Source organism: Ovis aries, chromosome 23 (genome assembly GCF_016772045.2).
Source record: "Ovis aries strain OAR_USU_Benz2616 breed Rambouillet chromosome 23, ARS-UI_Ramb_v3.0, whole genome shotgun sequence".
NCBI classification, from domain to species: domain Eukaryota; kingdom Metazoa; phylum Chordata; class Mammalia; order Artiodactyla; family Bovidae; genus Ovis; species Ovis aries.
In genome coordinates, this window is record NC_056076.1 from 37,890,046 (window position 1) to 37,903,243 (window position 13,198).

At 39.6% G+C, this 13,198-nt stretch overlaps 1 protein-coding gene across 2 annotated transcripts; it reads left to right on the plus strand.

The window, feature by feature from the left end:
- The first annotated feature begins 3,815 nt into the window (after positions 1–3,815).
- On the plus strand, positions 3,816–8,699 carry MRCL3 (myosin regulatory light chain MRCL3). 2 transcript variants are annotated; one of them, XM_012103230.4, is made up of 4 exons: positions 3,816–3,864; positions 4,602–4,800; positions 5,282–5,443; positions 8,190–8,699. In XM_012103230.4, exons 1-4 carry the CDS (start codon positions 3,862–3,864, stop codon positions 8,360–8,362), a joined length of 537 nt encoding a protein of 178 aa, XP_011958620.1. In that variant the 5' UTR covers positions 3,816–3,861; the 3' UTR covers positions 8,363–8,699.
- Positions 8,700–13,198: the final 4,499 nt, after the last annotated feature.

Genomic DNA, 13,198 nt, shown 5'->3' on the forward strand with positions numbered 1-13,198 from the left:
AAGTTGCTTAGGAATTGAAAACTTGGTTAAGTTGGAACGGAAACACCAGCCTGAAAATGTACTTTTCAAAAACTGTGGTTAGCACCAAAAAAGTACATAAACTTAGCTTAAGAAAAAAGTACATTGATTAAATGAGACAGTAGATTTGGTCTGGATTTGTAAAGTAGATGTTATGTACCATCACATTAGGAAGTGTTTCCTAAGATGGGAGTTTTTCATTAAAGAACATGTATTTCCAGAATACTATCAATTTGGAGAAGGCAATGGCACCCCACTCCAGCACTCTTGCCTGTAAAATCCAATGGACGGAGGAGCCTGGTGGGCTGCAGTCCATGGGGTCGCTAAGAGTCAGACACGACTGAGCGACTTCACTTTCACGCATTGGAGAAGGAAATGGCAGCCCACTCCAGTATTCTTGCCTGGAGAATCCCAGGGATTGGGGAGCCCGGTGGGCTGCCGTCTCTGGGGTCGCACAAGAGTTGGATACGACTGAAGCGACTTAGCAGTAGCAGTGTTCTGTAGAAAGTCTTAAGATTAGTTTACATTTATTACCACTATAAATACTGGACTCTAGAATTCTAACTAGAGTATTCTGGGCTTCCCAGGTGGCTCTAGTGATAAAGAATCCGCCCGCCAATGCAGGAGACGCGGGTTCGATCCCTGGGTCGGGAAGATCCCCTGGAGGAGGGCAGGGTAGCCCATTCCAGTATTGTCTGGAGAATCCCGTGGACAGAAGAGCCTGGCAGGCTACAGTCCATAGGGTCGCAAAGAGTGGGATGCGACTTAGCAAGCACAAAGTAATATATATATATATGTGTGTGTGTGTGTATGTATGTATGTATGTACGTGTGTGTGTGTTTGTGGGCGCGCCCTCTCCAGGCTCTTCAGAATGGAATTCTCCAGGCAAGAATACTGAAATGATTTGCCCTTTCCTCCTCCAGGGGATCTTCCCGACCCAGGGATTGATCCCGTATCTCCTCTGTCTCCTGTATTGCAGGCAGATTTTTTTTACCGCTGAACCACTGGGGAAGCCAATATTGATATGGGTTAATCCCATTTTATAAATGAAGCCAGAGTATCTAGAAATTGTGAAAAGTCTTGTCGCCCTTGCTGTGTGGGGAAAGCCTCTTTGTGGATCTTTATTTTTCATTTCGCCCATCACTTAATCTAGTCTAACTTCTTTCTGACATGGTTTGTATCCATCCTTTTGTCATAACCCTGAATGATTCTCTTCCCATTTGATCGAGCTAGAAGGATAAATCCAGAAATTCATTACCACCAGCACTCCCCGTCCCTGATTAAGACAAGGTTATAGTCCTTCGAGTCTGTAAACTGATTCTCCTTAACAGCCTTTGAACTGTTTTCATTCACTTTTTCTCATGCATCTGAAATCCTTGTGAATTTCATAGACATTGACTGTGTAAGTTCCAGGGTTTTCAAGTTCCATACAACACAGAGCCCTTCACACCAAAGATCTTTCATTAAATGCCTCAAAAGTGAATTCTAGACTGAGCTTATGATGAGTGAAGACATAACTTGGAAACGGTGGGTGCCTGCATAACAGTCTTCCCCTTGTATATAAATAATACTTACATTGATGCATAAAATATTTTCAGTTTTTTTTTTCCCTAGCCTATAAGAGTTGTGCATTTGCTGAAGTCTTGTTATATGAAGAGAGTTACAGGCTGACTTGTTTGGGGAAAGTAAAAGTGGACAGCATACCTGAATCATAGCGAGGAGGACAGTGACAGTATCTAAAGTGATTTGCTCCTTGGGATCATAGCACTGTTTCTCATTTGGCTCCCTCTCCACTCCAGTTAAGTGGTTCAGGTGATAATCTGCCAGCAATACCAGATATCCAGATTCCATCCCTGGGTTGGGAACATTACCTGGAGAAGGGAATGGCTGCCCACTCCAGTATGCTTGCCTAGAGAATTCCATGGACAGAGGAGCCAACAGGGTGGGTCTCAAAGAGTGGGACACAACTGAGCTACTCACACACACTACCACCAGAGTTGATGCTACCCATACCTTCAGTTTGGTAAGGGGAAAAAAAATAGCCTTTCCTTATTTTGAAATAGCTTGACAGCAAAGCTGAACTCCCTATCACTGAAAGGATCTAGATTTCCGGTGGGAGAATAACTCACAGATCAGAATCCAACCTCCTTGAAAAAGTAAGGTCCATGTAGTAACTTGCCCAGTGTTGTACTACCAAATTTTGATAGCATTAACTACCCTAATTTGTTAGAATTAAGACTGACATTTAAATTTCTTAATTCTAAGGATGTCTTGTAGCTTTTAGGGTTTTTCAAGTTCTTTCCCCTACCCTTCCCCCCACCCACCCACAAAATTTCAGAAACAACTTTTCTGAAGTCATAGTATTTGATAATCATGTACCACCTTTGAGTTATTTTTCATTTTTGTTACACATTGTTTTAACTTGAGAGTCATACTTTTGGAATGAAAACTATGTAACTCATTTTATAAGTTGAACCAATCATCTCATTTCTTCACAGTTGCCTCCCCAACTTTAAGTTCCTCAAAGAGAGCACACCTGCCTTAACATTTCTTAATTCTTAACTAATAATCGGCATTCATGATGCATCATATTAATGGTTGATGATTAAGGATCAGATGAGCTAAAGAAAAACTCTGAGGGCATTGTCTGTGCTGACCCCAAAAATACCTTTATAACTTTAAAATTAATCTTACAATGTATTTGCATATTTAAAGAATACATGGTTAAAATGACTGATTTTAATTAAATGCATGATTAAAAGAAAGACTGAATAGGAAATGTATCAAAATTCTAGAATGAGAGCGTGTATGTGTTACTTTATATCTAACCTAAGTATTTTTTAAAAGGTACCTGGAGAAAGGGTACTAAATTGAGTACTATGAGGTCTTGTAGGTTTAAAAAATCAATTGTTATCAACCATTTGACCTGTTTTTTTCATCTGTTTCTTTGTTCTTAAAACAACTGATTTTTGTGGATAGTTAGGGCAATACAATGTTGTCAAACAAAACAAACTATTTTTAAGCACATGCTTTGTTTTGCAAAGACAGGGGCATACCTAAAATACTAAAGAGATGTGGACTGGTAAATATGTGCCACTAACCCAAATCCTGGAGTCCATTTAGGAGAGGAAGAAATAATATATGCTATAAATACTTGTTTTTAAACTACATTTAGATTAGAGGGGGGGGATTACAGCTCTCTGTAGTTTAGATAATAAAGGGATTTACTGCATCTAGAGGTGTTATAAAAGTGAAAATATCATGAAAGAGTAATTAAAGGAAATTTGGAAACCAGGGAGGAGCATATATCCTAACTTCTATGTCAAGTAAGGTATAGCTTACCAGTAGCACGTTCCAGTGCATGGCAGGAGTGCTATATTTGATGAATTGGAATTTGTGACTCTCCTTTGTGGAATTTCCTTCTAAAAATCTGAGAATAGATTAAGCTTTAAAAAAAAAAAAACCAGGCATAGTCAAGCTTTTCTAATTATTTCCGTAATTGAATGTAGTCTGGCTGGTGTGGTGTTATCAACAAAAGAATGTAAGAAATAAGTTTTAAAACTCATGTGAAGCATTGTGTCCTAAGTTCACTTCACAGTACTGACATCTAGGTAGTTCATTCTTTGCGATCCACAGACTTATTTTTAGAGCAAGGGCATAGTGTTTTGCTACATCATAGCTAAATGTTTTCAGAACGTAAGCTTTAAAACTGTTGTCCTGGTCAGAGTGTGAAATCAGTAGTGCCTATTTTAGACCTGCTTGAGAGAATATAACTGATTACAGTGTCTTAGTCTTGTGGGTTAGAGGTTTTGCTGACTGCCCTCGCTACCTCAGCTCTGAACGATGGTATGGTAAAATTTTATTGTCTGATGACTGTGGGATTTTTAACTTCAAACAAATTGCTTATAGTCTTAAAGATTTAGTGTTGAAAGGGAATTAGACGTTATTTTTATTTTCAACTTAAGTTTTACGGGGAGAAATTTAGATTATTAGAGAGCAAAGGTAGTTTCCATATCGCTTAAAATGCTTTCCAAAACTTGTTAAAAACTAAATTGCTTTAAAAATTTTGTATTGTGCTCTTGATTTTTGTTTAGAGGACTTAATCACTTCAGATGATTTGGCTTAGAAGATGAGTTAATGTTCGTTAGTACTGAATAACACTGAGGTATAGAACTGGCAGTTTTTCTCCAGTGTCTTGACATCTTTTGTTTCTTGTTTCTATATTGTTATTAAGGTAATGGATTGAGTTATTATCAGTCCTTAATCAGCTGTCCAGTAGTACTGGGGACAGGAATTCTTGTTGATAATGCTCTGAGCTTTGAATTAATGTTGGTGGTAAGTTGGAACTTGAAATTAGTGACAGACTGTTTACTACTAAGGATGAGTGAATTCAAAAGACGAGTCTAGTTTTTCTCTTTATAGATTGATCCTCTGAGTAATGGTATCAATTAGTTGACAGATTTTTGCCAAGTGATACTGTCCTATGAAATAGTTTTTAAACCCATCTCTCAGTGGCTCAAATATTTCTGGAAGGTTGGTTCAATTTAGTTTTTGCTATTTCTTGTATTTCCCCTCTTTGTTAGGATTTAACTGCCACCATGTCGAGCAAAAGAGCAAAGACCAAGACCACCAAGAAGCGCCCCCAGCGTGCGACCTCCAATGTGTTCGCCATGTTTGACCAGTCCCAGATTCAAGAGTTCAAGGAGGCTTTCAACATGATCGACCAGAACAGGGATGGGTTCATTGACAAGGAAGACTTGCATGACATGCTTGCTTCCCTGGGTAATGATCAGTTTTAATATTAATAAATCAAACAATTTCTAGAACAACCTTTTCTATTTATTTCTGAAGTCTTAAAAGTTTTGTGAAGCCAATCTAATGATGTTACAGTTCACTAAGATTCAAAATCTGGAGCATTGTTTCCCAAAGTAAGGTCCTTGGACCACCTGCAGATTTCTGGCCAAGTCTCAGAATCAGGCTGGAGACCAGCTGCGTTTGTGTGTTTGTGCATGAATTCGTGTGCTGCAAACTCTGATCATGATTATGAAAACAGTGTTATTCCTCCTGACTTCCCAGTGAAATAGCACACAGTCTCCAGACTCGTAATATAGATCCTTTTCATTGAGAAGACTTTTTTCCAAATAGTTTTACTGTCTTGAACACAAATACCAAAACTGTATAAATGATCATCTGTCATGTCAAAATGTTTACCATGATGCATTTTGTGATGTGATTAAAATTATGAGCCTCTGTTTTTGTTTAGGAAAAAATCCAACTGACGAGTATCTGGATGCCATGATGAATGAGGCTCCAGGTCCCATAAATTTTACCATGTTTCTCACAATGTTTGGTGAAAAGTTAAATGGCACAGATCCAGAAGATGTCATCAGAAATGCTTTTGCTTGCTTTGATGAAGAAGCAACTGGTAAGTCTGAGGTAACCTTTAATTACCAACTGATTATTATTTGGTTATAGCAGCTAAAATATATAATAACTTGAAACATGACGACATGTAACACCCTCAGGTTTATACCAGACCTGTTTTGGGGGACAGGTTTCACCTGTGGCATGTTAGGCACTCACTTCACTGCCTCTGCCCTTAAATGTTTAATTTACAATTTAATAGGTGAATTTGGAACTTCTTTAGGAAACTTCTATTACTCCTTTACTAGAATCATTCTACAGGGGTTAGGCACTCAGTTAAGTGTGTCAAATGAATATCTTTTACCGGAGCAATCTTGGAAAAAAGTGTAGATTGCTCTAGGCGGTGGTGTCAGTATGGTCCTACGTTGGTTTATCAGGTACCTCTCTGCTCTGAGATTGTTTAGATCTGGTGTCTGGAATCAGGTGCCCTGGTTTCGTAATCCTCTTCTGCATAATAGCTGTTCGATTTCAGGCAACTCCTCTAAGGCTCTTATTAGTAAGATGGACCATAATATTTCCTGCCTCATGTGGTTATTGTGAAGATTAAATGAGGGAATGAGATAGTAGCTTACTGCCTGCATAGAGTGGACTCTCAAAGAAACCCGAAAGGCTAGCTATGTGAATGCCTGCTCTTTTGGCAGAAATGTATGTAAGAGAAAGAAAAAGGGGAGGGGGGGGTAACTCACATGGTGAGATTTTTAAGAAGGAAGGCACACCCTTTGGTTACACAGTATTTGGACTAGTTTAAACAGTCCACGTGTAGTGCGTGGGGCTGGAAGCACAGTCTCTCCACTCTGACTTTGAAGGCATCCCACGGTAGGGCCTCATCTGGCCTATTCGAGTAGGCCACCCTCTTGGCAGTTGCATCATCTTCACAACCTCGTTCCAGTCTCCATGCATTGTTGCTTGGGCTTGCTCTGCCATTTCTGCCTCTGCCTTCCTCCTCAGATCACCTCCTTCCCCTTGAAATCAAAAACTCTGAACAGTTATTACTGGAACCAGTAGGGGAAGGGCAGGGAGAAGAGACTTTCTTGCCAAAAACTTTTGTGTATTAGTGTTTTTTTTTTTTTAAACAGTGGACGTGTTACTTTTTTTAGTGGAAGAGAATAAAACCATTAAAGTGTCTTATCTGTTCTTCAGAGTCATCTCAGTGGTCACATTCCTATTAGAGCCTTAGCTGTGTTTTCATACTGATTTCTCCTGGCCTCTGGGAAACCTTGAAAAGCTCTCACTTCTTTCCACCTCCACCGTAGTTTACGTATGTCTCTGCTGGCACATATTCTGCCTGAGCTTATGCTTTAGCTGTGTGCTTGTTTCCAATATCACAGTCTCTTCTGGCTCTCCGGATAAGGGCTGTGCATCTGCAGCAGCCTCATGTTCCCCTCTTTGTAACCCCTCCCAGCTCCTTTCACAGTCCCTGCACATGGTTGATTAGTTTGCATGATGGTTGAATGACTTGGCTAAAGAGGAGGATTTATTTCTACAATCTAAAAGTCTAAGATTTGGAGAACATTTTTTTTTTTTAAATCTAGGGTTGAGTTAGCCAAAGAACCCATAAATTTAGAGTTTCTTTTGTGAACTGACCTTACACTTTAAACTTATTTTATAGGAAATCTGTCAATGTTTTAGCTTAATTTCACACACACAAAGAAGTTGTAAAATAGAAACTTTATGAATTTCAAAAATCTCTGTGCTTGAATTGTCGTTTAATACCTTCGGGTTACTGTAGGAGTGGGTCTCAATCATGATTGCTTATGGAAATCACTGTTTAAACTAGTCCAGTGGAAATTATTTAGGGAGCTGTTTTAAATATCAGTGTCAGGGCTGGCCTCTGGGGTTTGTTTTGAGCTCCCTTGATGATTCTGATGTGCAGTCAGGTTTCATGAGACCCCTGCTTGCACAGGTCCAAAGTAGAAAACATTTCTGTCTGCTCACTGTTAACACTCCAGTGCCTATCCCAGTGTCTGTGACATAGTTAATGCTCAATTATCTACTCAGTGGTTTTGCACTGAGCCTAACCATATTTGTTACTGAATCTAAAATTAGAGTTGTTTTTAAAAATGTTTTATCTCATTTTGTGTATTTTAAAAAGGTAAAGTGAAGTGCCTGAAGTAACATACCTTGTTAAAACTGGACCTCACAGCTTCAGTATTCTTTCCACTGAAGCATTTTACTGACGTTTATGATGATTTTAGGGCTTCCCAGGTGGTTGAATGGTAAAGAATGCACCTGCCAAGCAGGCGTCGTGGGTTTGATCTCTTGGTCTGGAAAATTCCCTGGAGAAGGAAATGGCAATCCACTCCAGTATTCCTGCCTTGGGAAATCCCATGGACAGAGGGAAGGCTATAGTCCATGGGGTCGCAAAAGGGTTGGACACGACTTAGTGCCTAAATAAGAACAAGATGATTTTAGTGTATGTGCTTGTAGAAGTGTGATCATAGATGGTATGCTGCGAAAGCGTCATACTTCACGCTTTCTGGTTAGGCACAGGGTTAGTTTTTGTTACCAAGAGATCGGGAGGTTGTTGTCGGGTGAGGTCAGTAGCGCAGAGAAGGTCAATGTCACTAAGCAACTGAGCATTTTCTAGGCAGCTGTGCTGAGGCTGGCTTAGTCGTATCAAGGCTATATTTCATACGTTTGCATGCTTATCGTCCTTAATGTAAACCCTGCGCTTAGTCAAGTGTAGATGCTCCTTGTAATTATTCCTCGAGAGTGTCTCTGCTGATCTCTGTTTCTTTATTCTTCAGGCACCATTCAGGAGGATTACCTGAGAGAGCTGCTGACCACAATGGGAGACCGGTTTACAGATGAGGAAGTGGACGAGCTGTACAGAGAAGCACCTATTGATAAAAAGGGGAATTTCAATTACATCGAGTTCACACGCATCCTTAAGCATGGAGCAAAAGACAAAGACGACTAAAAAGAACTTCAAACTCCAGCCAAACGTTCCTTGTTGCCACTCTGGGTATTTCTGAGACTTTCTCTTAGAGCCTGTTGCATGCCCTTAGCTTTACAGCTTCTGCCTTTCTTGTTGTATTTATTCTCAGCCATTTGGGGCACATGCATCTCTATAATCAGACTGGATGTGGGACTTATTGTCATTTTAAGAATAGAAAATAGGGTAATTTAACTTACCAGCTGCCGTCTACCCTCCCTGCCCCCAGTAACTGCAGTCTACAGAGTCAATATATTTTTTCAGAGAAGGTTATTCACTCAATTTTTTCTGAACCATAATTAAACTTTATGATAAAAACTTACTTGTTTAAAACTTTTTTATTTACCAAAATTGACTTTTATTGGTCTTGGTGCATCATCTAAAGAAGGGTAGTAAGGCAAATCCTAGAAAATGATATGGTTGTTATACTTCCCCTTAACTCCTTCCAGGTCTCCTGACAGTTCTATTTCCTCTATTCAGTCTTCCCCCCTTTTCAAAAAAACAAATCCAATTTTTAACTGCCTTTATGGAGTTTTCTGTACTTTGCATTTTAAAATAACTTCCTATAGAATTTGCATATATATATATGTATGATAGCTTTGTTAGCTTTAAATCCTAAAGTTCAATATTGGACCTGCCAGCATCCCTCCAAATCCGTTCTAAGCTTTTTGTACATTCCTTCCTGTCATTTAAAACTAGACCAGGCCACTGAGTGCAATTTTAATTTGTCCTAATTTTTAAAACTGTTTTAGCCCCCAAAGGTTCTATGGAATGCTTTTATCAAAAAGGCCAATTTTTCTGTATTGTATTTCAAAGTTTTGGAAATAGAGTTTTTTGGGGTTTTTTTCTGTATGTAGTTTCTTTTTAACACATGGTCCCTATTGAAACACTGTGTTTATTTATGCAGAGATTCACATGAGTTCATGGACAAATCTTTGACATTCCTGACCTGCCCACAGTCAGAACAGCTGAAGCTACATGCCTGGGAAAGTGAGATCATTAGTTCAATCCTAAAAATAACTTCTGCTGTTTGCAGGAATGCAGGACTGTTTTCAGAGTTAATATAGTTTCATTTACTTGTGGCTTCAAAAATCTAACTCTTGAGGATTCGTGAGTTTAAGAAAAATCTTGAAACACTGGAGGGGGGGGTTAGGTGGGAAGAATGGATGGACAATTAGCCTCTAAAGATGAATATTGGACTGTTAAACTGAATTTTACATTTTATACTACTAATAACAAGACCATCCTTGGACAAAACTATTACCTCAGGGAAGATGCAATTACTGAATGCCTTCAGGGCATTAGACCTTCACACTGAACAGAATAGGTGAGCTGGATTCTTTAACCTCATGAGGCCAGCTTTATAGAACAGGAGTGGAAGAACCAGTGATGAGACTGCTCTTGTGCCTTTTAAGATTAGGTTCTTAGCACCTGCCTTAACTCTTGCCTTTAGTGTGTTCCTGAATTTCATTCAGTGGTTTAAATAAGCAAAGTACTTTTTTCAGGCTATAGCCGTGATACTGAAATTTTTTTTGTTGGACTAAATTTACATTTCAACTGGAAAAAAAAAACGCTTCTGCTTTGTTAACAAATTTCCAGTGAAGAACAAATAACATTGTTCCCATACTGGGGGGAAGAAAAAGTAGCCTCATCTATGGTCTCCATTTCCATTTCAGATAACTGCTCAAAGAACCAGCCACTGTTAGAAACAGTGGATGATCTCCCCTGAATGAAATGTCTCCTCATTTAGTAACGGCATTCTCTACGAGGAAAGTAGGCTTTGCATAATTAAGATGATTGCCAGTAAAACGCTAAAGCGTGTACTCCAACAGTGAGTACGTTTGATAGAAAAACGAGCCTCCGTGATGAAAAGCCATACTTGAAGCAAGTCACTGCGGCACTTCTGATGAAACCAGCCTAATGGGGGCAGCCTCCTTACCCACTTGCTTGTGATCAGTGTCATTCCAGTCCCAGGGCCCTGATTTTACTTGATCAAAGAGCCTTTATACCTGGGTGAGAGCAGCAGTTTGAGTGCTGCTGGAAGAAACAGGAATAGGCCTGGCTATACGAGACAAGTGAAAGCAAATTATGAAAAGGAAAGACAACCATTTTTTATAAGGTATGAAGAGAGAAAGAACCACAAGAGAGATAACTAGACTACAGGGTGTGCTGGCAAGTTGTAAGGAGGATCAGATATTGCAAAGGGCTTGGACAGTAGATAAAGCCACCACACAGTGTGATGGAAACCAGGTGAACAGTTGGAAGAGTGAGGAGGTGAGTCAGTAGTGTTAAACCACAGAAAAATCGAATACAGGAGAGTTTCAAGGAGGCCACTAGATTTGGGAAGTCAGTCACTTCTGCTAGAGCTGTTAGGTGGAGTTTTGAGTGCAGAAGTCAACGTAGCAGGAGACAGGGACAGACAGTGTCTAGGTTTGGGGTTCAGTCCAGCTGCATTTTAACCTTGTTCGTGCTCCATGATGGCTTTATAACCTTAAGAGAGTTATTTGACCCCCCCTCAACCTCTGTTCATTTGTAAAATGGAAGTAATGCTCTTGGTTCATAATAGGAACATAATCTATGAATATATAAAGTGGCATTTTTATGATTAGGAGCAGCATGGGTTTTAGAGTCAGAGTTGGCTGAGTCAATTCTGCCAGTCTGTTATTTGATGAGCTTGGTGTCCTTGGGCAGGTCACCATAAGTGTCAGTTTCCTCACCTGTTTAACAGGGACAATACCTTCTATGTTTGTAGTAAAAATAGAAACACACTAAAGCTAAATGGTCTAGCATCCAGTAGGTATTCTGTTTACCAGCAGGGCCTGTTTGGCAGTGGGAGAGGCTTATAGGGAAGGCAGGACTACAGGGCATTTCTTTAGAGAAAAAGCGAATGAAACCAAAGGAGTGATGTCTAACAGAAAACCTAGATCACATGTTGTAGGATTAGTCTTAGAAAAATAAAAAATGGATAGTTGTCCCTCTGAAAACAGTAAAGGGTAGGTAACAGGAGTTAATCATAGTTGGAGATTAGAAGACAGGTTAGTAGAAAGGTCTATAGGAGTTTGATAGTAAATTATCTCAAACTAGAATTTTATTAAAGAGTTGTTATTAGTATTTAATGAGAATATACATAAAAATGTGTGGTATAGAGTAGGTCCTTAAACAGTTTACTTTAGATTTCCAAGTAGGTCCAGTATGTCAGAATTGTTTGTATCTTTCCAGGTCCTCTTTAAGTGTACAAGTTCTTGATTTCCCTGCAACCTTGGTTTTTATCTTTGCTGTCCTGAAAAGCATTGCTGGAGCTCATCCTTCAACAGCCAGTTTTCCCAAGTCCCTATATCTTCTTTTTCTAGGTTTCTGTGTGACTGCTTAAATAGCAGGCATCATAACTTCTCTTCCATATTTATCTACATACATTTTATATTTGTAGTAAATACACAACTTGTTTTTTAGTTTAATGTATCTTAAATTGTCATATTTTGGCATACCTACCATTTTTTAAATATGTTACCTTTTTTTAAACCATTCTTTTTAATGACCACAGCAAACAATTATCTTTGATAAGAGTATGCATAATTAACCGTTTCCCAAGGACTGGATACTTATTCTACTTTTAACAGTGCTAGCCAGAAATTTCTGTGATGATGGAAATGCTCTCTGTGCTGTCCGATAGGTCACACGTGACTATTGAGCACTTGAAACGTGTCTCAAATAACTGAACTTTTAATTTACGTTTAAATAGCCACATGTGGTTAGTGACCATTGTGTTGGAAAGCACAGTTCTAGTAACAAATATGGAGATCAAAGACAGTGCAGTCAGGGTATCTCAGCTATGATCTTATTTAAGGTGGCCAGGGTGAGGACTTATTGGATGGTTAATAGCGCACACTAGAAGAGCTCTGTGACAAAGACCTCAGAAGCCAAAATGTTACGATGAGTGGGAAAAAATTTAATTATTGGGCCAAAGGGGAGACTGCAGCTAAGGGAAAGGGTAAATATTTTAGAACCAGATATGATTTCTCAGCAGTTGGTTTCAGACTCTAGAGAAAATGCATTCAATTAAGGACCTGGGGGCTGTGCTACTCGGGGAGGATGCTGGGGATTACTAGGAATGCAGATTCTTGCCCTACCCTTGACCTGAATCTGCGGGCGGGGTGGGGGGTGGGGGTTGGGCTCTTTTAGAAAGCCCACGGGTGTTTCTTATTGGTGCTACTGTTTTAAGAACAACTAGTATAGAGTGCTGAACACAAGGTTCCTATGACCTAGATATTTCTAATCAAAGATTCCTAGATTTCTCATCACTTTCCTAGAATATAAAAGACTGGATTGTTCTCCCTAGCATTCAGCACACGTTGAGGCAACACAGTGCTCCACAAAGGATTGTTATCTCCCATTATCCAGAAATAGTTTTATCCATCTATAATATTCCAAGAGATTCCCTGGTAGCTCAACTGTAAAGAATCCGCCTGCAATGCAGAAGACTCCGGTCGATTCCTGGATCGGGAAGATCCCCTGGAGAAGGGAACGGCTACCCACTCCAGTATTCTTGCCTGGGAAATCTCATGGACAGAGGAGCCTGGCAGGCTGCGGTCTATAGAGTCAGAGTCGGATGCGGCTGAGTGACTTTCACTTTCATAATCCAAGGTTGAGGGAATATGAACGCTAGAACAAAACTAGAGTAACGCATTTTGGTGGTGTCCTTTGTTTTGACCAAGAGCATGGTACAATGCGTGTGCGCGCTTGTGTGTGTATGTTAAGTTTGTACTGTAGTAAATCAAAGGAAAGCAAATGAATAGTTTTCCCGTGGTTGAAAGGAGAAACTGT